Source organism: Rhipicephalus sanguineus, chromosome 8, assembly GCF_013339695.2.
Source record: "Rhipicephalus sanguineus isolate Rsan-2018 chromosome 8, BIME_Rsan_1.4, whole genome shotgun sequence".
Lineage (NCBI taxonomy): Eukaryota > Metazoa > Arthropoda > Arachnida > Ixodida > Ixodidae > Rhipicephalus > Rhipicephalus sanguineus.
The window spans coordinates 151,155,646-151,180,347 of record NC_051183.1 but is presented as its reverse complement, the minus strand read 5'-3'; the positions used below and the strand labels follow the sequence as shown (position 1 = coordinate 151,180,347).

The 24,702-nt window shown below is 46.9% G+C and overlaps 1 protein-coding gene across 2 annotated transcripts in view; it reads right to left on the bottom strand.

Moving 5' to 3' along the window:
• The window catches only part of LOC119402404 (uncharacterized), a 347,414-nt gene that overhangs the window by 82,402 nt on the left and 240,310 nt on the right, over window positions 1–24,702 (bottom strand). For both annotated transcript variants that reach the window (XM_037669544.1, XM_037669543.2), the window contains exons 10-11: window positions 13,306–13,366; window positions 11,179–11,307 (exon numbers count right to left, since the gene is read on the bottom strand). In XM_037669544.1, the coding sequence (XP_037525472.1) occupies window positions 11,179–11,307; window positions 13,306–13,366 (190 nt within the window). The remainder of the gene's footprint in view (window positions 1–11,178; window positions 11,308–13,305; window positions 13,367–24,702) is intronic.

Sequence of the window (24,702 nt, the reverse complement as noted above, 5' to 3'; positions counted from 1 at the left end):
TCTTTTGTATTATCCTTTATTCCTCGTATCCTCTTCCTTTGTGCAGCATGGCCAGCCAGTTTAAGAACTGGCTAACCTGCCTGTCTTCCCATCTATTTCTTTCTTCCCTTCCTTCATTTTAAGTCTTGCAGCATTTACAAATATACACATCAAGTTCATTAGTGTAGTGTTGCCAACTGCACAAACGTTCATAACCATGACACTATAGCCCACCAAAATTGCGCTGCCTGTGTCGGACAGAAAGCAAACACTTGCAGTTTCAAGCTCACTCCACATCTACCATTTCGTCAAAAACACAGCACTTGAGTTTCTGATAAATTAAGTTGTTTGCCGTGTATCATGCTAATGAAAGAGCTCAAAACAAAGCATGATACAGCATGGAGTAGGTGCACAAATGCACATTCCTTGAGAATTTGCGATAGAATCATTTGGTGACCTGCGTACCATTGTCTACTGCTTCTGGTGCTGCACTAAACTCAATATTTACATTCATCAAGAAGCATGAAGGTAGGAAGCTTAGATATGACTTACAGAAGTAAACCATAAGAAATGGCGAAGGTGTGTTCTCGCTGAACATTAGTTTTTTTTAACGGTGATAATGTTTTATGGCTGCTTAGCCTTGCTTCAAATCTTCATAATAGTCTTATGCGAGTCACATTTTTTTTAAAGATTGTCCCTATGCTATCAGGATTGCATTGAGCTGAATTGCACTGATGTGACTGAATATGTCTGGCACAGCTCACACGTCTTCAACTGGATGAGAATATTCACATGACTGCCAGAAAAGTTCAAGATGTCCCTAATTATGCCACAAAATTGCCACTGATTAAGTGACAATATCGTAAAATGCATGTGCTTCACCATACACGCTGTCACTTAGCAGACAACTGTGACGTAATATGGCCATAATCATAATTTTGCAGCATAATTTATTCGCTCTAGTCCAACCTGATGACGTAATTACCCTATCGTATGCTGTTTTTTTGTCTTAGACACGAACAAAGTGCGCTATGCAAAATTGTTATCGAAAAGTATTCCCACTTACTAATAATACGGACTTTTGGAATAGCGTACGCAAGGCCCGTAGCCACGGGAGGGGGGGGGGGCGCAATTCTCATGGAGGGGCGTGTTTTACCGAAAATGAATTATGAAAATAGGCGTTTTTCTAAAAAAGTGAAGACCGCAAAGGAGGGCCCCGGAAGATTCGCCCATCTGTTTTCCTTTAACGTCCACTGACATCGCAGAGTAGCGTTTAGCATTTCGCCTCCATCGAAATGCTGCCGCCGCGGCCGAGACCGAAGCCGCGACTTTCGGGATGGCAGCCGAGCACCGCGACCATCGTACCACCGAGGCTGACAACTACAACTGAATCAAATCAAATCAAAAGAAATGTTAGCCTTAATGCACACATGACCGAATGATAACCACGGCCTCTCGCTTGTGTTTATACTTTCTGAAAGCACGCTGCCGCATTCACGCTTTATGGCAAGCAAAGAAATTATAGAGCCCAAATTGTCGTTATTGAAGCGTACGCGCTCTTTGATAGACTGGCCGTGCTGAGCCTGTGCCTTCACAAAAGCTTTTTAAACGCGCATCAGGTATCACACGTATGTGCGCGTAATGCTTTTCTATTCTGCTTTTTATTGTATTTCCACGCGACACACTGTGGAGCACTACACACCTGAGTGACGCGAAACTGGGAACACAGAAGCACCACTTACCGTTCGCATTTCCGAATGTGCCGAACTAGGTGCTGGCAGAACACGCATACACAAAGGTGCAAGGTCGCTTGAGTTTCCAGACCATCATCAAATCAACACGCTCACAGTACGGGATGTTGCACTGCCGTCGCTAAATGCCGTTCACGTCGAGCGTCGAGATCACAGTCACGCACACACGGGACACGGGCACGCACTGCCGACACAGCTGAGCAGTTAGGAAACTTCAATGACCAGGCAACGGAAGAAAATGGCGAAGGCAGCGAGCAGCGACGGGCGACCGGGGCGATGGCGAGACGTCGACTTTGGCACGCACGCTTCCCCTCTCTTGGTGTGTGTGTGTGCGTGTATGCGCGTTTTTTTTAGGGGCGAAGCTCCTTAAGGCGGCACCCGTTCGTCCCTCCTAGTCGTCGTCATCGTAGTAGTCCGTAACAAGTCTTACGCTTTGACCTCCAAGGTGGTGCCGGTGGGAGATTTCTCCTGTGCGTTGTTGAACAATAAAAAATTCGCAGCGTGCGCGTTAACTAAAAGCCGAATTCTTCTGTCTCTCATTCCCCATTAGCAGCCATTCGCATGTTCCAGTAGGAAACGTTAGTAAAGTAGAAGTGTAAGTGTTAGCTAAAAGCCGACTTCTTCTGTCTCTCATTCCCATTAGCAGCCATTGTTTACCTCCAAGGTAGTGCCTGGTGAGATTTCTCCTGTGCGTGATTAAACAATAAAAATTTTGTTCAAAACGCCGTTGATTGATGAAATAAACCAACGAAAGACGCCAGATGTTTTGTAAAAGCAGAACGAAAGAACGCCAGATGTTTTTCTTAAAGTGTAGTAGTAGTAGTTGTATGTAGCCACCTCGCCCGATCGTCAACGGGCGAGGTGGACCGGCAACGGCGCGAGGACCCTGCCGTACGAGAGTTAAATCACAGTAAAAGACATACTTTGCGGGCGATACACTATAGTGAGCTTTCAACTTTTCGTCTGAATGTACATGATAAAGAAATTATTTCTACGAAAAACGCAATATTGAGCAATATATTTGGTTTTGGGACGCTAAATGGAACCATGAGGCGATGCGAAGCCGGAGCACTTGCACGATCGCGTTCCGTTGGCTTTCGTTGGGCATGCTACCGACCTCGCGTCGTGGAACGCGCGTCCTGTCTTCCCTCTAGCCTTGCCTTTAATTCGCACAGGGCGAGCGGGGAATGCGGTCGCTCTTGGCGCTCTTTCGCTCGGGAGCGGACTTCTTCCTTGCATTTCACCGATCACAAGTGATAATGAAGGGACCACGTAAACCAACAGTACAATAAAAGTTTGATGTTTAATATATACACGATGTTTCACGCTCTTTATATTATGTACTGGGCGCATTTCACGGAAGAGTTTCACGGTTTACAGATGATTCCCTCCGTAGCTTCGCCCCACTCATCATCATTCACCCCGTGGATATGCTGTGATTTTTTCTTTCTTTCCTCGCTCGCGCATGCGTCATAAATTCCGTTATCTCTTGGGGGCGCATGTAACAGCCCTCCCGTTTAGCGGCCGCTTGAACGAAGTCGCGTTTATATTTTTATTGCGATAGCAATTATATGGACAGTCTCGGCTGGATTTTGCCGTCGCCGTCGCCGTCGCCGCCGTCATGCACCGTATATGTATAAGTATGTATATATATATAAAGGCCCCAAAGAAAAATAACTCAGAAAAATGCTTCCAAAGCGCGGAATCGAACCAGGGACCTCTTGATCCGCAGCGAGCGGCGCTATCCACTACGCCACGAAACGCAGATCCTCCACGTAGCTAACGGCGAGCGTTATATACACACCATTTAGCGCTGGACGGACTCAGAGACAGCAGGCGATAATAAGCGTTTCTTCATTACCAGCGAGGTGGCGCTAGGAGCCCGACGGGCGCATTTAAAAGTCGTCGGCGAGCTCGCTCGCTTCTTCTTATATTTGCGCATGGGAGAAGCTTGCCCTTCCGCTGTCTGCTCGCGCGGTTTTCTCGTGGCGAGGGGTAGAGGAATGTTTCACGCTTTCACCGTGATGTCTGCGCTCATGTTACGGCGCGTACGAATGTCACTCGAGCTCAGGGACGCCGCCAAACGAACAAACAGAAGATGAGCGCGAACTATCAAGTGTCACAGCTCGACACTTGAAGCACGCTAGTTTCCTTCGCTGCTTCGGCCGCCTTTGCAACAGAAGCGCTGTTCAAACTGAGAGTATCCATTGGCGAGCCTCACTTCGTATAGCATTAGTTCCTTGCTATCGCATTCATTGCTTCGCCCTTGCGGCAAAACTGTGACTTTTTTTAACGCTACAGCGTCAAAGAGATCGTTTCGCAGAAATTCCGGTGTCGGCGGCGTCGGCGTCATTGGTTCTGAGCTAAAAAGCAGCTCTGATCGTGAGCGAAAATTCGAGGGCGTTTGCACTTTGGCTTTCCTTGCGGCACTGCGTATACGTCTCCACCGAGAAGCGAAGGCAAGCTAGCGACTGAGAAGGCGATAGTGTGTGCGTCTGTGTGTGCATGTGTGTGTAGGAATATCGCTGTCGCGTTTTAAAGGCAAAACGTAAAAGTCCCCCTCCTTTTTTTCTTTTTTTTGTCGGGCTTTCTGTTCACACAGCATTTTATTGCGTACGCTGCGGCGCGCCGCCTCTAGTCAGTTTATAACTAGTACTTGACTAAGAGTGTGCGTACGTGTGAACATAATCGCGCGCATTTATGATGGCGGATTCTTTGTGCATGTAAGCGGTTTTCGTCGCGATAAGTTGACGAGGAATGTATCGCCGTCACTTCATCGATTGAGCTACTGCCAAAGATATTAGACTGCACGAACTTTTCTTTACAGCTCCTTATATTTGGAGAGGTGCAACACTAGAACAAGCTCTGAAGCAAGCTCTTATATGGCAAGAGAGTAAAACAACCTTTCACTCTCTCGTGGGATTCAGGAGTAGAACAGGCACTTTACTCTGTGTCGCCAGGAGGAGTCAAAAGCCTTTTCACTCCTCCTGTCAAAAGAGAGTAAAGCGCCTCCCTCTAGAGAGAGTATAATGAGATATGCGGGAGTAACACAGCTCTTACTGCAGGAGTTTCAGTTTTTAGAGTGTAGAGCCTATCCGTGGTGTACCGTTTTGTGCAATTTGTGGCTTTTTGGGTTCTTTATACACTGGTGCACAGCGAACATGACATTACGTGACACTCCCTTTCCATCTTTCTTCCTTGTGCTATTGCGTATTTCAAAACGCGGTAGTCTACAAAGACCTTTCACATTGCCACGCGAGCTTCTCTTATTATTTTTATCTGACAAGTCCGTTGCACGCGTAGCCGCTGCCTTGCGCAAGCCGCGCCCTAATGTCTAGGAACCTTCCAGATTATGTTAGCATCTTCTTATAGGCTTGAGCGCGCAAACGCGAACAGCTGAGATTATTCTAGAACTAGCGCGGCCACCAGCGATAAGGCTCAATGTTCGATGTCGCATCTATAAAATGCCGGCGCGCCTTGCCCTCTGTTCAGTTTTTCGACGGCCGACGCTCTGTTCGCCGCTATCAGCGTACAGTGTGTATTGCTGTAGTTGGACTTAATGTTTCCCGGCCAAAAGTTCGGCCAACTAAAGAGTTTCATCTTGGACACGCCAACTGCCGCCTTCGTCGACGTCACGACCCCGTGACAATATTATCGTCAGCCGGTATTGTATAATTCAGGAATAATAATGTATTCATTTCATATTTCATACACAACAAAGTGGCTTATACGGGGTGTTTTTTTATGCAATACAGATTTTTTTTAGAAAACTTCTGACACATTCCTACTGTTAAACGCGGAACTGAAACGGCGGGAATGGGACAGGGAGTAGCACACACACAAGCGCTAGCTTTCAACAATGCTTTATTGAAAGCCGGATCAAAAATATATACATGAAAATTGCGGTCACTCAGGCGTGCGCGAATGTGGAGGCATGAAGGAATGACAGTTCTTTTCTAGACAATGACAATCATGGTGCGCGGACACAATCTTTGCCTAGCTCATGTATGGCAGCCGATTCAACAATGATCCGCGTAGTTTCATCTCAGTGCATGCGTACAACCGAGCACTCATAAAAAAATGTTGCAGTGGCTTAGCTCGGCTATGCCAGGATAGCGTAGCGTTAGCAAAGGTTCAGCTGATTATTCTTAGCTTTCCTGATTGTCTAGGATTAGCTTGATTATCATGCTTATTGCTGCTCCAATCACACGCACATGGTGTACATATTATGTGGCACATGTATATTTATTTTGCCAGGCAACTACTTCGGGATCCGATGAGTTATGCTTCTCCGCTGTTCTGCGTCGTTGAGCAGCATTTGCGCTCTCTTTCTCCATGGCTAAACCACACTGGCAAACGCCAGTCAGAGGAGCTATCAAGCGGCTCCAGCGCAGTGTGAGACGGCGACTGCACAGCGAAGGCGAATAGCTGCGCGCGCGCCGGCGCCAGTAGGTCTACCTCGGCTAGAGTGACCCCTCGGCTAGACGTCACTCCTCTGGAAAGCGCAGACTGGCGGCAGCAAGTCGCGCGTGGCAGCGGCGGACTGTGCGGGAGCTGCCGGCTCTGATGCGCCAGCTGTGTGATATCACTGATCCTCGCGCATGCGCAGCACGGCTCTTGAGGAGCCACGCGAAACTGGCTTGGCTATGCCAGTGTAGCTAACGCTACAAAACAGGCGAACAGCCGCACGTGCGGCATTGCGCGGATAACAAACCATTGCCACCCTTCTTTACATTGTTTTTGTGCTTTCTCAGCCTGTCGTTGAGGCACCGCCCCATTTGCCCTACGTAGTATTTTCCACACGACAAGGGGAGCTGGTACACAACACCTTCTTTGCATGGCACGTGGCGTACGTGTTCTTTTCTTTTTATCACAGCCGCGTGCTTTGTGAGCAGTTTGGTTCCTGCGCCTGCACAGTTTTCCCAGCTTGTTTGGAGCCGTTAAAGCTACGCTAATGTATTATGTTGTGGGAAATGTGTAGGTAGGGCATCGTTACGAACTTCCTTGCGGCATCCCTAACGGCTGCGGCATTCTGGTGACAACCTGAAGGTTATTTTGAGCAGGGACTTCTCGACCGACACGAGGAGGTGGTGGCCAGGGTAGCCTGCTTGTGCAAGGCGAGCCTATTGGTAATATGAATATGTCGCACCAACAAGGCCAGAAATCCACCCTTGCTAAATTTTATGACAGTCACTCTGCTGTCATGTCGGGACGGAAATACATTGCCTCAACTAAAAGCACATTTACGAGCATAATTAACAATTATATGTTACCTTTTTTATTTATCGACTTGAGGGCAGTTGTTTATGTTAAAAAGTTGCAGTGCATGCGAATTTATGGCACACCCATTCTTCCAGAAATCGCGAAGGTTGCGCGTAATTCGAGCCATTCATCACCGAAACATTTTCATCATCGAACCTGATCGCGCCCGGTGCGCAGAAAACGCGGCCTTTCAGTCACGTCATGTCGGAGAGCTACAAGTGACAAGGAAGTGACGAAATTTGAATCAAGGCGCGCCGAAGGAGAATATGGTCAGAAAAATCGGCAAGCATTATGAAATACACAAGTAGACAGCTTACTCTTTGGTTGCAATTTGTGGTGCTTATCTGCTAAACTATAAAGAGGAGCGACAAACTGTTTCAAGAGTCTGCAAGAAGAAGCGCCGCAGTGGCAGCCCATGACTGTTATGCTTCATAGGGATACAAAAGGTCGATATTGCGGTTTTCTGGCGCACAGCTCGGAAGAAACAGATGAGCATCAAACACCAAACGCAAAGGTAAGGCGACTTGCTGGCGCAAGTGAGGTGACTTCCCGCTTTTCACGAAAGGTGCGGCCACGACGCCCCTTCACGCAAATTTTGTCACGGGTAGTTCAGGTCTGACATTACAGAGCTGTTGTGTACTGTAATGGACGTCACTCAGAACCGGATGCTCAGCAACAGATCAAGATGTTTAAAGCGCGTTGCGATAAATAGCTGCAAAGTGGTGACGTCATCAGCACGTGGCTCACGTGCGTTAACATAAATAAACAGAGCGGCGTTCGCTGCCTTGTCCTAACACGATTCGCGCGCGCCGGGAACAATCAGTTTTGATATCGACCTTAAAATTCGATGCTGAATATCTCGAGTTACGTGCTACTTTACTTGGGTGATTTCTAAAAAAATGTTATGCCATAAATTGTCCTGCACTACAAATTCTAATAATACCAACTTCTCTCAAGACAATGATAAACAAGTTAATTCAATAATTTTTTTTCTGAATTAGTCACAGTAGTGTCATTTCAGCTGCACCAAATTATTTTTTCCGTGACGTCGAGTTCGTGTGCGAAAACAACATGAGCCTTACTGTCATAGGATATCTATGAACATCTGCATTTTATAAAAAAAACATTCCACATAATACGTTAGATGACGTAGGCTTACGTACATGAGTCGTTTGCAACGTTTGATATAGTAGTTCAAGAAATTGTTTCTCACATCGAGAAGAACGTTACTCCAAGACATGTGGAGTCAAACTTGCTGTCGCTCTACTCGGATAACTTCAGCAGTGTGGCCAATGAATTACAAGATATAGCATATGCGTTGTTCCTAGCTCGTACGACGTAATTACTAGTTTATCAAGATGGTGATACATGGGATTCCACAGAACTGATCTGCAATGGCGATACATAGTACGCGGATCTCGTCTAAAGCGCGCGTGCCTTCAACATAAGCAAAAGCATGAAAACAAACGGCGTGTTCTGAAGGAGCCGTCAGTGGTAAAAAGAAATAACGCACGCGCTGTTCTCACGCGGGAAACTTAAAACGTCTATTGGTTTCAGGTTAGGCTTAAAACAGTATTTGGACCTAAGGCTGCCTTAGAAGATAGTCACTGCAAAACCCTAGCCTTAGGTCCCAAATACTGTTTTAAGCCGAACCTGAAACCAATACACGTTTCAAGTTTGCCGCGTACAATCACTAGACTAGTTCCCGAAGGAGAGCGCTCCCACTGCATTTCAGACTGCGTTGCTAGTATCAAGGAATCTAATATGCATTTCAAGTGTCCTGATCCTATCCGGCCTTTGGTTAATTATTGTGTGGAGAAGAAACACAGGCCAGTAATTTCAGATAAGGAAGGATATCTTGTAATTATGCCGGACAGTTTGTTCTCGGATAAAGCATTAACAGCCATAACAAAGAATTTTAGGACGGTAAAACTTAAACCATCAGTATTTAGGCAAAGTGTTGTCGACCTTTGTTAAGACATAATCTTGAGAGAATAGCTTGTTATGTCCAGAAGGCTAAATCACTTACTTTAGAATTGTTTTTTTTTCAGCTAAAACACATAACGAGATTCCATTTCGAGCAATTGTTTCAGAGAAAGGCACCTGGCAAGTCGCTGTATCTATAGTAATTTGCAGAACTGCTCAACTTCGTTGAGTTTTCCAGACCCTTTTCGTAGGCGTAATTCTCAGGCGCTAGATCAGTTCCTCTCAGAGGAGAACCCCGGCTGTTGTAAAGCTTTAAGTATGGATATTGAAGACCTTTATTACTCCTTGCCCAATGAGGACTTGTTAAAATGTGTTAATGAATGTATTACCCAAAAAGGGCACGAGACGGTTTTCACCGATAAATGTGGTGTTTCTACCGGAGCTTTTCTAGAAATTCTTTCCATGTATTTAAAGTCGACGCTGGTAGGTTGGAAGGAAGGCGTTTATGTGCAGTAATCAGGGATATGTATTGGTTCTAAGGTTGCTCCGGTTCTTAGCGATTTATACCTTAGCAAGATTGACGAATTTTTGGAAGGTGGCTTATGTAATTCTCTCATTAAGGTTTTTCGTTATGTGGACGATTACTTGATTTTTTGTAGTGGTGAGGGCTTTGAAAACGTGCTAACCTCAGTGAGCGAAAAATTTGAATTAAATGGAGGGCTGAACTTTACTAAAGAGTTGACTCAGAATGATGGAATAGAATTTCTAGATATTTCCTTAACGTTTCAGAAGAACTACGTGTGGTGGCAGTATGCTCCTAGATCTTCAAAACCGCTGTTAAATTTTCCGTCGAAGCACTCGAAGGTTGTAAAAAACGGTATCGCCATGTCTTGCCATAAGTCTGCCCTCACCAAATTGTGTGAGCACAAAATGAGTGATAGCTTTAACGCACAGCTTACGCGTCTTTTAGATGTAGGTTATTCCCGTGATGCAGTTGCCACTGTCCCTGAGCGTGTACAGAAATCCATTATGTTAAGTCGGAGCATGGTTGCAGAAAGCGATAGGAAGAAACGTGTCGTAGGTATACCTTACAATTATTGCGTATCTCACAGGCTAAAGAAAGTAGGAAGTAGATACGGCGTTCTTGTTGTTTTCACGGCTGCCAATAAGCTAGGTAAGATATGTGCCGCTGTGCAGAGGAAGAATAAGCGAGTAAAAGACAAGAAACGAACCGATATTTGTTTCGCAAAACACAGAAACAAGTTCACTGATTGCCGTACAGGTGTGGTGTATAAGGTGGCTTTCAGCTGCGGCCGTTTCTACGTAGGACAGACGGGCCGCTGCATTAACCAGAGGTAATTAGAACATGAAAGATCACTAACCGGAGGCTCACCTTCTGATCTATCGTTACATTGTCGAGATTGTAAATGCACGCCAAAATTCAATGAATGCGCAGTTTTGTACCGACATAGGAATGAAGAAACGCGTCTGATCATTGAGGTATGGCATATCGAGAATAGTGGTAGCGCATGCGTGAGCCAACCTCCGCAGCTTCGCCCACTCATCATCATTCACTCCGTGGATATGCTGTGATTTTTTTTGTGCCTTCTTTCTTTTCCGCGATTGTGCATCTATTCAGTTGTTAGTCGGCGTTTGTGGTGTCCTGACTTCTTTCTTGTGTCCGTGTTTGCACGCCCTGTCTTTTTAGAATGATTACTTGCTACGTTGGTATTGGCATACATCTGTCCTATTTTCTATCCCGGCATTTATTTTTCAAATTTGTGTGCATGTCCTAATTCGTGCTGGCCATACCTTGAAATTCCCGTTTGATTTGTGTACTCTTCCGCTTTGGTGTGCGTTTATCTTAGGCTTATAATAATTCCTTTGTATTGTGCTATGGTACACGTTTCCTCATGTATCATCACGTCTTGCGAGAGGCAGACACACCAGCGAAGAGATTTCCTGTCTGACGTGTCCATCGACGCTGCATTGATATCAATGCTAACATTATTTCGACAGAACTTGCAGAAAGTAGTTTAGTAACAGTCATATGCAGTGCACGCTATTTCAACAACAAAATGGAAAGATTTAATCGGAATAAGCAGTTGCAGAACGTGGAATTGCGTAGAAGTGGAGGAGTAAATTTTTCCCTCTTAAAGACGGCCTGTGTGTATTGTGTTTCTTCCTATTCAAAACGTTAGTACGTATATTTTTTTAGTCACTACCCCAGCCATAGGGGTTGCAATTTGTTGTGGCTCACCTTGATAACAGAGACATACACCGGCATGCCCTTGAAGTGGTCCAGAAGCGTGGAGATTGTGCCTCGCTTCCGCCCTTTCAGCGCCTCGCCGTACAAGTCGTCCAGCACGTCTCCTACTTGTATTTTGTCCTGAAAAGATGCAGCATGTACCGTCACAGCTAGCCACTCACGTATACACATTTCACTGCGCACGATGCACGTCAGGGCACCAGTATAACACACACGTGCACGGTCTACGACATGTGGTTCAATTGCTGATTACCGCGTAAAGGAAGTACAATGTTGAATAAAGAGTAACGTTTGCGTCACCAGCTGCAAACACGGTGTGGCGAATGCATGTCACTACCGGAATGCTTTAAATCTTGTTTGAGGGAATTATTCGTCATTTGAAAAGTGTTCATTTGCAGCACGATATTTTTTTTACTTTTTCTTCATTGCGACAGGTTAAGAAAGTGATATTACTCAACTTCGCTCCGTTAAATGCACTCCATAACAAACAAGACTATAGTGATCGAGCTTGTGACCCTCATAGATAGGAGGGTGAATTAGTTAATAGAGACGAGGTGCACGAACAAGAAAAAAAGATCAAGGAAAAGGTTTGTTCAGGATTGATTCTGTGTGCAGCTGCATTGATTGTATTCAGTGCCAGAGAATCTTGCAGACCAAACAGGGGAACATTCAGTCGACGAATCAAGATTTTACGCAATACATTCACAATAAGGATAACGCCATATTTAAATGCACTAGCGAAGATTTGACGAAGAAGAGAGCGAAGCTGGACTGGCGGGCGAGAAGCACCTTAATCTCTTCTTTCGTGAGCTCGCTTTCCGCGCAGTTGCCTCGACACTATTTTAACTTTTACGCTAGTGTGGAAACCTCGGTAGCCGAGACGCTCTGCCGCGCAGAAGAAGCCCGTCGCATCGCACACCTCCAAACTCTGGCATCTCAACAGTGTTCAAAGAAACGTCACGACGCCTGCCATCGCCCCGTATCTTATACTAATTGCGACCTTGTGTGGTTATGGACACCAATACGCAAACGTGGCTTTTGCCAAACGATCCTGCCCCACTATTCAGGTCCATTCGTAATTCTTGACCGCCTCAGCGACGTCACGTACTTAATCTCAAGCGTCACAAGTAATGGTCGCCGCTCAAGCAAAACACAGCTGACACACGTTGCGCGCCTCAAGCCGTACTACCATCAACCATCTGACTGACTCGCCCAGAAGGTCTCTGAACCGGGAAGTGAAACGCGCTTGCGAAGATTTGACGATAAGGAAAACGAAGCTGGACTGCCTCGCGAGCGGCTGCGTGAACTCTTCTTCGCTGAGCTACACCACTGCATTGCCCATCTTGTAAATAAACACGTTCCATTGTCACACTATTTAAAATACGCACTGACCTTGAAATGAACGGACCACAAAATCGGCTGTCTCAAACAGCTAAATTTGACAACAAGGAATGATGTCTCCAAAAACATCGTTTCTTTTGACGCAGTATTTGTTTGAAACGTGACTTACTGTTTCATAATCAACGATACTTCCTTAATATAGATTCGTTGAAAATGTGCTTGCTGGTTTGTTAATGAGCGATACTGCTATAATGTAGTTTCTCCAGCACTCTAAACATGGTAACCGATAAATGTGATTTTGTGCACCGATAGTAAGGGTTACCAAGTTTAGAATTTATGCACTCAAAGCTAATGTAAGCCTTACTTTAGAGATGCACAAAATCAGATTTATCGATTACCATGTTTAGAGTGCAGAAAATGCCACTGTACTTCAAGTGCACATTTTGATACCGCATTTGCATTCATTCAACGTAAGATTCCGGCAGACAGAGCGCGGATTCAAGCAGTCCTCGACATCCTCAGCAAAGCTGAATGTGGCTACAAGGCTTTCTAATAGAAAACGTGTGAACCCGGCGATGCCTAGATGGGCATTTTACATCACCTAGTGTTAACCACTTGTAGGCTCAGCGTTGCAAATAATCAAAATTCATTAAGCTGTAACCCTGGTAATGTGAAGCCCAAACCTCTCAGCTACTCCCCGGAAGTTGTGGGCGGCTTCCCATGCAGCAGATGGTGTGAATTAGTAGTGGCGTTACTTGTAAATGGCCATATACGTACGTCTTCTCCAGCGACGCTTCCTTCTTCAACTTGTGTGACCACAGCAACTCGAGCGGCAAACCTGGGTTTGAAACACGTAATGTTGAAGGCCATCTAAGCAAACTGTACACTTTTTTTCTAGTAAGTAATTCGCACTCAGGTCCGCTGTAGCGATTCGGACGCAAACCGAAAAAGTAGAGAAGGATTAGGAGCTTTTCGGATAAAAATTTTTAAGGGGAGATGCTCGTCGAAAAAAAAAAGTTTCTTTTATCTGTAGCCTAGGGCAATGAAATTTTAGCTGTTTACATAGTGTTTTAAACTGATTTAAATATGTAATCAGTTTCATAGTAAGTTGCATAGTTTTCATTTTGTAGCATGACAATACGTAAAATATAGTTATTTTTGGACACACTTTTTCTGTCACTAAACGTTTATGGTTATGAGCCATTAATGGCTCATATTGCTCCACATTAACTGTAGAGTAACCGCGAGTAACTGTAGAGTGACTGTAGAGTAACTGTAGTAACCGCGGAGCCGAACCATGAGAGTGAAATAAATAGAAGAATAAGGATGGGATGGGGCTCATTCAGCAAGCATTATCAAATCATGAATGGTAGTCTACCACTATCCCTCAAGAGGAAGGTATATATCAGCTGCATCTTACCGGTACTTACCTACGGAGCAGAAACCTGGAGACTTACAAGGAAGGTTCAACTTAAATTGAGGAGGACGCAGCGAGCGATGGAAAGAAAAATGATAGGTGTAACATTAAGAGACACGAAGAGAGCAGAGTGGGTCAGGGAACAAACGGGGGTTAAGGATATCATAGTTGAAATCAAGAAGAAATGGATATGAGCCGGGTAACGTAGCACGTCGGCAGGCTGACCGGTGGTCACTAAGGGCAACTGAGTAGATTCCAAGAGATGGCAAACACGTGAGGGGGAGACAGAAAATTAGGTGGGTAGATGAGCTTAAGAAGTTTGTAGGTATAACGTGGCAGCAGAAAGCACAGGACGGGGTTGATTGGCAGAACATGGGAGAGGCCTTTGCCCTGCAGTGGGCGTAGACAGGCTGATGATGAACTGTAGAGTGCAAATAACTAACTAGAATGTGTGTATAGGACATTTTAATGAACAAGAAAATTATAACATGAGAAGTCCTAAAATACTCATCCAATGCAAATTGCTTACTTTCAAATTGTAATATTTGTATAAGTGATATCGGGTTTTGAAGGAGATAAATGCGCTCCCCACATGTTAAGGAATGTGTGGGAAAAATTTTGTCACCAATATGGGCATCAGAAGTACCAAAAACATGATGTCCAACTCAAGACGTTGCCCAAAATTGCATCTTGAGAAAAATGCATTTGAAAGGTAGAAATGAAAGCTCATCCATGTGGCAAAGATATGCTTTTTAAATTTATTTCTTCATCATGAGAGCTTGCGAATCATGGTTATTTTAAGCATGTTGCTTTGGTGAACTCCTCATGCGAAATGCATGGCAAGCAGCCAGGTGATATTTTCCAGGGCACTCTAGACAATGAGCTCTGTTTAGTTTTTAATAGCCACCGTGTGCCATTTAAAAGTGATTTTAACCTAGTTTGCGCTTAAATACAACGTTGATATTTTTTGTCATGAAAGTAGAGAAACTAAGCTTGACAAAGCAAGTAAAAAAGCCGGCAGATCCAACGCATTGTGGGAATCGATGTAATGCGAAGCAGCCAGCAAAGAGCTGCATACACCGTCTTTTATGTCATTGAGGAAAATGCGTGTCATGGTTTTCATGTTAACTCGTGTTATTATATTCGTCACACAGTCACGTCGCGCAATACCAATTTCGGGGTAGATCAAGCTAGCGAAACGGCCGCCAGTGCTCCATGAGCGTGGCACGTAAGACATGCTGTACATGACATGCGTGTCATGATTTTCATGTTAACTCGTTTAATTAATGTTGGTTACACAGTCACGTCACAAGATACCAATTTTCGTGTATATAAAGCTGGCGAAACGGCCGCCAGCGCCCCATGAGCGTGGAACGTAAGTCATGCTGTACATGACATGCGTGTGATGATTTTCATGTTAACTCGTGTAATTAATGTTCGTTACACAGTCACGTCACAAGATACCAACTTTGGTGTATATTAATCTAGCGAAACGGCCGCAGCGCCCCATGAGCGTGGCACGTAAGTCATGCTGTACATGACATGCCTGTCATGATTTTCATGTAAACTCGTGTTACTTTTGTTCGTTACACAGTCACATCGCAAGATACCAATTTTGGTGTATATAAAGCTAGCGAAACGGCCGCCAGCGCCCCATGAGCGTGGCACGCAAGTCATGCTGTACATGACATGCGTGTCATGATTTTCATGTTAACTCGTGTTATTTATGTTCGTTACACAGTCACGTCACAAGATACCAATTTTGGTGTATATAAATCTAGCGAAACGGCCGCCAGCGCCCCATGAGCGTGGCGCGTAAGTCATGCTGTACATGACATGCGTGTCATGATTTTTATGCTAACTCGTGTAATTAATGTTCGTTATACAGTCACGTCACAAGATACCAATTTTGGTGTATATAAAGCTAGCGAAACGGCCGCCAGCGTACATAAGCGTGGCACGTAAGTCATGCTGTACATGACATGCGTGTCATGATTTTCATGTTAATTCGTGTTATTTATGTTCGTTACACAGTCACGTCACAAGATGCCAATTTTGGTGTATATCAAGCTAGCGAAACGGCCGGCAGTGCCCCATGAGCGTGGCACGTAAGTCATGCTGTACATGACATGCGTGTCATGATTTTCGTGTTAATTCGTGTTATTTATGTTCATTACACAGTCACGTCACAAGATACCAATTTCGGGGTAGATCAAGCTAGCGAAACGGCCGCCAGCGTACATGAGCGTGGCACGTAAGTCATGCTGTACATGACATCCGTGTCATGATTTTCATGTTAATTCGTGTTATTTATGTTCGTTACACAGTCACGTCACAAGATGCCAATTTTGGTGTATATCAAGCTAGCGAACGGCCGGCAGCGCACCATGAGCGTGGCATGTAATCATGCTGTACATGACATGCGTGTCATGATTTTCATGTTATGACTTGTCATTTATGTACGTCATACAGTCATGTTACGCCATACCACTTTTGGTGCACATTCGATTAACCAAGCGACCAGGAGAGCACAAATTCGTAGGCGGCTAGATAGATAGATAGATAGATAGATAGATAGATAGATAGATAGATAGATAGATAGATAGATAGATAGATAGATAGATAGATAGATAGATAGATAGATAGATAGATAGATAGATAGATAGATAGATAGATAGATACGCTCAGAGTCGCAGAAGTTCGCTAAGAAATGCTTCGCATTTAAAACAAAAAATGTGTAATTTGGGAAAAAGCTTGCATTTTCGAGTAGCATCTCCCCTTAATAGTCCTTCCTTTCAAGAAACTACACTTCTCTAATTTTAAAGTATACTTGAAAAAGATTATTTCCAAAGCCTTACAACAATAGCGCTTATATGCCGAGCTTAATTACTGGAATTGAGACGGAGGAAGCAACGCATATGGGTTTTCAGATAATGATGATAAGTTAAGCAAGTCCTCATCTGGACTTTTAAACAATCCCTCCGTTGCTTTCTCGGGTTGCGTGAACGCTAATAGTCAGGAGTTCACCCTACCTTGGGGCGAGTGTATTACCCACCTCCCTCTTCCTTTTTTTTTACTTTGTGTATGTTTATCTCTGCAAACTTCCCGGGGTGGGGTGTGTTTGTCGTATGGGGCTTTGTACTAGGTGGCCTTCGCACTTGCTATCATATGAACCAAAGCCTATGCAAATGACAACCCTGCAACGTGTCTTAAGTGCCTGGCACGTATGTCTACGATGAAGATTCGCGAACTATTTCCGGCTGCGCCCTTATAGTAAGACACTAGGTACAGGCACACCACGTAGGTTAAACTATAAGCAATTGTTCCAGGTGACTTTGATGTATATCGCAAAACAATTCTCCTAATTAATCGCAGCATTATCCGCATTAAGGAGTCCAGAATGTCTTGATTTGGTGGCTTCTGTAAACTTGTGGTACAATGTTATTTGCGGCCTATTCCACTAAACTCTAAGGCAAAATTACTCGAAAGAGGAGTACCGAAGCCCAATAGGCGCGTGCGATGAACGGATAGAGAGCGAGGGAGCAACCGCAGAGGGGGACGCGTGCCGTGTGCAAACCAGTTAGCCTGCAAAGCATCTGCCAAGGGGTCAACCGTGCGGGAGATGCAGGCCGTGTGTAGACATCCCTTCCCAGTGCAAACCGTTGTCAAGGGAACTAACCGTTCTCCACACTCTTGGGTCAGCCAAGTCACCTTCCCTCTTGTGTTCGTGGTGGCGTGTCGGCGGTTGTGTCGCGCTCGGAGAGTTTGATGATCTAGGAACTACGCCGCGGTGCCGTCGATATACAAGTATGCGTGGATGAGCTTGTGGTGCTGGTTTTAAGTTTCGCCGCGCCCATGATGTCTTGAGCTGGTCTCGACACGTCGCGACGCCGCTTTGTATATCTCCGGCCACGGCAGGACCACAAAAGTGCGAGAGCGTTCCGTCCACGGTGGTAGAATAACAGGTGGCCCGACGCGCCGCTACGCCAATGCGCCGCGCGTCACGGAGGTGCTCGAGTTGCCGCCGCTTTTCAGCAAGGTGGCAGCAGGTATACTCTGGACCGTTATCTCCGCTATGGTATATCTCCGCTCCGGCGCATTTGAAAGCATGTGGCCAGCGTGCGTCGCGAACATTAACTTTGGAGAGACAGATCCGCGGTGTATTTATTATACCAGAGAGGCCTTGAGCAACACTGAAGTGTGGCCGTCGCTTAGAACGGACGCGCCACTAATGAAAGCATGCAACGCAACCAGCGTTGCAGCGGCGTCTCTTCCTTTCTGCTTGGTCATCTTCGATATATGCGGGGGCCTCCGTGGGCGCAAGCGTCCGAAGAGCAAGAGCGTCCCTATGCGACGCAACTAGCGTCGCAAAGTCGCAATCAGCCTTCGAGTCATGATCACGGCCAGATCACGGTGGTTGTGATTAGGTGATCCCACGGCTTGAGATCCGCTCTGGTGCGTTGCGTTTGTTGCGCTCTGTCAAACCAACGCGCGACCGCATCGGTGTTTCAGCTCACTTTGTAAGCTGGAACCATGGCTGAAACCACAGCACGGTGTTAGATATGTACTGTTTAGGTGTGGACACTTCTCGGCTTGCATGCAGAGCGCGTTCGACCAGATAAAGTAACAACGGCACGCGTCTGTTGGTCCGGTGACCGCAGCGGGTATCTAGCGGCGGGAAGACGCAACTTAATAAGAGAAAATGGTTTCTGCACCGTTGCTATAGCAACCGACGCGGTCGGCGGCAACGCCGGCGTCCGCTGCATGTCTTGTTTTTCGCTCGGGGAAAACGCGGTATGCGTTTCTAACTTGAGTTGCTGGCGTGCCATAGCCGCCTTCGCTGACTAGGAAATTCAGATTTCCCGCGAAGCGCCAGTTGCCACGGGAACGCGCTTTTGTGTTGAAGTTGCATCATCCCGCCGGTAGGTATCCGCTGCCGTCAGCGGTCAGACGGGCTCTCGGCGTTGTTACTTTATCTGGTCGATCGCGTCTCGCGAGTGTCCTCACCTAAAGAGTATATATCTTACACCGTGAACCACAGTGGCTCTATCTGTGCCGCTGATGCAGCGACCACCATGGGACGAAAATGCTTCGCTCCAAATTGCAAATCTGGCTACAAAACGTGCAAAGAAAAGCTGTGTCTTTTCTCCGCGACGAAAGACGAAAAGCGACTGCAGTTGTGGAGAAATGCAATTCCACGGAAAGACCGCCAGCTACAGTCCTCCGACATAGATACGATAATGTGAAAACCAAATGCTTTTTTTTTTTTACTCTGTACACTCGCCGGGAGAAATTTTCACGCTTCCGAAAAAAAAAAATTGGCCGCGTATCTGCGTGCTTCGCTGCAAATGTCGTGTAAAGACGATAGAAGAGGCGCTGTGTGAGATATGGGCGCCATCTGGCAATACTTCGGGAAACATGAGTGCTGTGTTGCGTGCTGGTAGTCCCGGCGCAGCAGCAGGCGAAGACCGGCGGTGACCAACGCGACCGACGGGGACGCCAGTCAGCCCGAAAACGCGGTTAGGCGCGAAGCGCTGAAGCAGAGAAACGTCCGCACTCAACGAGTACTCTCCACACACTCTTTTATTTGCACGTCGCCTGGGTTAAACAGGAACGCCAGAGCGGCGCCCACAACCGGCAGCCTGAAGGCCGCCCACAACGCTGCGTTTTCATTTTTTAAATATTTTTTTTTCACCTTCTTGGCCTTCTCAAAACTAAAGTTTTTCAACACCAACCCATGGCATTCGTACAGTGCAATACAGAACCGAAACCGAAACACAACAATGAGCTCGTGCGAAGGGCACGGAGGAAGGCAAATTTCAGCGCAGTCGCATTTTCAGCTTTGTTGAAACAGCGCTCACTAGACGACGACGAAGTAAAAGAAGGCACAGGACAGGCAGCGCTATAGTGTATATAGACCAGAACACAGCGAATTCCATGTGCATCGCCATATTTGCATCGCGCGTCGCGCCACCTATCGCACACGCGACGAAACAACATGCGCGGGCTGCCACGCCAGCAGACGCTACACGGAGCAAACGTGAAACTCGCGAAACTCAGCCCGTCGGAGCGCGTGTTTCGCGTCCTTTCTAACCTGGACATTTTCGATGATTTTATTGGAACATCAAGAACATCTTGCTCGTGCAAGTCCACAATGTATACAGTACGTGCTGAGTGGGCTGCGGAAGCAACCTCGTCAGATACGTACGCTGTTACATTTGTAAAAAAACGTTCTCGCTGTAGTACGCGTGAATCGCAATTGCAGTGCAGCTCGCGAAAGAGTGAAACGATGTTTTGTTGCCCCATATTACAAGTTGCGCACAAAGTTTTGTGAAAGCTCATCATTTCAGCATGCACCGCGTAATAATTAGAGTACGCTTTACGGGTAGTTTCGCAGAACGTAATTTTTGTTGCACGAGCGCTCTTACAATAATGCGTCTTGCTCACAAAAGCGTGCTATCACAGATTATAACCTGCAATATCGTTCAGCGATCCCTTTTGGAAGCTAGCTGCGCGATTTTATTCTTGTAACGGTGGAGCTTTACAAGCGAAACTGTGCTACTCTTAGTTAAGCCGGTTAGCTACGCCTGCGACGTAAAGGACACTGGCGCGAGTACTGTTTACTTACGTGCCAATATATGTATTATGTGCAGCTGGATGCTTCGTGTCCAAATAAATTTGGGGACATCAAACACTGAAATGAAAGCACGAGATTCTGGCCAGCTGTTGAGGAGCACCGTGCCATTTATTACCTTTTGAAGACGAAACCTCGAAGGCGTGGATGCCATCAAAAGCACTAAAGCTTAATACTACGTTGAAAGTGACAATGCATGCTCATTGCTTGTGCTTGAAAGCACTACCTTGCACTAGACTTTCGTCCAAGGAAACGCTCAACGGTATGAAGTGCACCCCCACACAAAGCTCGTGCCTGCCTTCAACCCAGCTGCGTGTCACGCAAATTAGGTTCGCAAAATGAAATAGGTGGGCATCACACTGCAGAATACACGCAGTTTGTGTACTTACTCGCGCATTTTCACTCGGCTCCTAGTTTTTTTGCTTGAATCACAGTTATCCACTCGCGGCGAAGCTGAAAACATCGCACCGGCACTATTTCCGTGGCGCGTCGTAATCGTCGCAGACAACGCTCATATCCTCTTGTTGCGCTGCTTGTTTTGGCATCCAAAGACGACGCAGTAGTGCCCAGACGAGCTCTTATACACTGAAGTGGCGTGAACGGGTACTTTTTCGCACTTTAAAGCCTCAGAACTGCAGCTTGCCCTGTTTACTTGGTGCAGCCCGCGCGCGCCTCGGCAGCCCGGTCAGCCCGGCGTCTGGGTGCGAGAGTATCCGCTCGGCTCGCCAGCAGCCTGGGTGCGAGACAGGCGTGCTCTGGTGTATAATATTCTAGTACACTATAGGCAGCGCCTGTCCTGTGCCTTCTTTTACTTCGTCGTCGTCTAGTGAGCGCTGTTTCAACCACGGTGTTAGATATATACTGTTTAGGTGTGGACACTTCTCGGCTTGCATGCAGAGCGCGTTCGACCAGATAAAGTAACAACGGCACGCGTCTGTTGGTCCGGTGACCGCAGCGGGTATCTAGCGGCGGGAAGACGCAACTTAATAAGAGAAAATGGTTTCTGCACCGTTGCTATAGCAACCGACGCGGTCGGCGGCAACGCCGGCGTCCGCTGCATGTCTTGTTTTTCGCTCGGGGAAAACGCGGTATGCGTTTCTAACTTGAGTTGCTGGCGTGCCATAGCCGCCTTCGCTGACTAGGAAATTCAGATTTCCCGCGAAGCGCCAGTTGCCACGGGAACGCGCTTTTGTGTTGAAGTTGCATCATCCCGCCGGTAGGTATCCGCTGCCGTCAGCGGTCAGACGGGCTCTCGGCGTTGTTACTTTATCTGGTCGATCGCGTCTCGCGAGTGTCCTCACCTAAAGAGTATATATCTTACACCGTGGTTTCAACAAAGATGAACGCATACCAACTCGCTCAAGCTTCCATTCTTATGCATTTTCAGCGCAGCTTAAGAAACTAGGGTCCTTAAAATTACGTATGTATGCATTTTCTATTAAAGGAACACGCCACCTAATACTTACCTAGTGATGTTGCACCTCAGATATGCATGATATTTACTTTTTGATCGACAACGTTCACAAGTATGAACAGCCGTACCAGTTCAAGACGGCTGGCCCTTGGGCAAGTGGTTCAACTTTGGCCGAGTGGCTGAATCGAGGGACGTGCCGACAAACAGAAAGACAGACAGACAGACAGAAAGACAGACCAAAATTTCTGCGTTTAAGTTCCCCAAGAAAGACTATCGTCTTTAAAAAAATACGCGCGCGTCTCTTGCAATCGGCACCCTGTGACAGTCATATCGGGACTATCCGCGCCGATTAAAAAAATTGAAGCTTTATTAAGCCTGGCGCTCTTACTTTTGCGGTCGAAACTGGCAGACAGCCACTACAAGCTAGTAAAAGCACAAAGAACTGTTTAAAGCCACAAAATTAGCCAGAGAAACTGGCTTTTACAGCAAAGCGAGAGCTTGTGGTGTGCGTCTTTCGGCCCAAAAACTCTTCGCGAACCTAGCGGCGGCCGCGAGCAACTCGAGCAGTACGGCGACGCGCTCGCGGCGCTCGATGGGCCACCTGTTTTATTCTACCACCATGGTTCCGTCTAAGGGCATTCGCAATGCGTCTGTTTCCACCTCCCGCCGCAGCACCATGTTGTCGTTGCGACCCTGCTGCTCCTAAAGTCCCTTAATATATAGAAAGTAGCGACACTCTCCTCCATATCCTCTCCAAAGTGTCCAACCCTCCTCTCCTAAGTGTCCAAACCTTATGTATATCCTCTTGCAAACGGCCACCATGCGGGCGCGGGCCCCATAACCCAGCTTGCGCCACTTTCCTATCAAGAATGCTATGTCACGCTGATAACGCGTGCGTTTCCCGGGCGACGGCCCGTGAAGCGGGAGGTGGAAGGCGGGAGAGGAGGGTGCTCGGCGTGGCGGCTCGGTCAAAAGAAAGACGGTATTTTCCCAAAAATATCCAGGGACTTTAGCCACTCCTAGGGAGCCTACATGATAACCTCTGCGTTCGCGACTGCGGTCCACGCAAAAGTAGACACGCAACGCAGAAAAAAAAAGTCGTGAAACCACAAGCAGCAAGGAAAAACGCCTATAACAATGGCAGGGTCGCTTGGCCCCTTGCGAACAGTGGTGCTAACCGCGGAGAAACCCTACCATTAGAGAGTTTGAGAATTCGGGACCCAAGACGCTGGGCCCCCAATCTGCGTTGGGCAGCCTGCTCTTGCGTTCGGAAGATCAGCAGGGTTTGAGAATTGGGCCAACGCAGGCTGTGTTGGGTCAAGCGCACGGAGCGCCACTCTTGACGAAATTAAAATCATGCGAGACGCGGCCCATACTGCGCCTTGGCCCGCGCTGCGTCTGTGTCTTCTCGCTGGTGACCCAAGACGCCTTGGGGCCCCACGCTAGTTTTCGAGTTTTGCATCTTCGGTGAACGCGAGCGCAAAGCGCCCAAGAGTGGCTTGTGTTCTGCGCATGCGCCCTGGCGGCTCGCAAGCTTCTTGGGTCCCCAGCTCCTTGGGGCCCCAATTCTCAAACTCTCTATTGTGTCGAACTCGATTGCGAAGGCCGTAATACGGAACGCTCCCACGCCTTTCTAGTCCGGCCGTGCTCCGGCGTAGTCACGGCACTGCGTCGCCATTGTCTGGGAATGGTGGCCGAGAAGACAGTAGGCTTATTGGATCCATATTTCAATATGACTCTGTGCAGAAATCGGCGCTAGATTCTTTCACAAGAAAGTGATCATTGATTATTCTGCCACACCTGTCGTGTGCGGCAACTTGCTCGACCGTGTTGTATATCGAGCGTAGAGGTGTGTACGGGCTGCAATTTCGCGGCCCGGCCCGGCCCGGGCCCGATGCTTGCCGGAGGCGGGCCAGCCCGGTCCGATGATGTATAGAGGACGGGCCGCCCAGGCCCGGCCCGACTCGATCAACGATGCAATAAAGCTCATGTCAACAGAAAAATGAAAATGTACTTATTAAGAAAAAAAATCGTGCCGTCCTTCGCTCTAGGTTCTTGTTTTTTAATTGTTGATAAAAGTGGAGACCGCCTGAGCGCAAAACCATTCACAAATTATTGTGCTGAAACAAAAGGTTGTCTATGGATTCGGGCTTCAATCGAGTGCGTCGTTCCTGCATTATGTATTCTGCAGCACTGAAGTTGCGTTCGCTGCTAGCGCTTGTAGCTGGAATCGCTGAGATCTTTCTTGCAAGTATGGCAAGTTTCGGATAGTTGTTTTCTTTCCCTTTCCAAAACTCAACACGTTCTGATTCGGAGCAGGCGCTTAGTGATTCAGTACGCACGTACTCGCCAACTTCATGCCGGTGATGCGCGCCGTCATCAATGTCGCACCACTCGCTGAGTGGTTCCATGCGCTGAAATTTCGCAGGATGCTCTTCAGACGCGCTGCATGGTGTTGGAAAATGAAACGCCTCCATCAACTAACTTGCGTGTGCGTGCACCTCCTCACGCTCTTCTGGAGAAAGCATGCGCAGATGCTTGAACTGCGGCCAGAGAAATGTGGCCACATTATGACACATGGCCAATTTTACTTTGGTGCACAAAAAATTCCGCGCGCGTAATTGAATCTTTGACATTTCCGCTGTTTTTGCTGAAGGCTCATGTGGCCTATCAAGGCTCCTTGCAATTTTTGCCACGTGCAGTATGGAA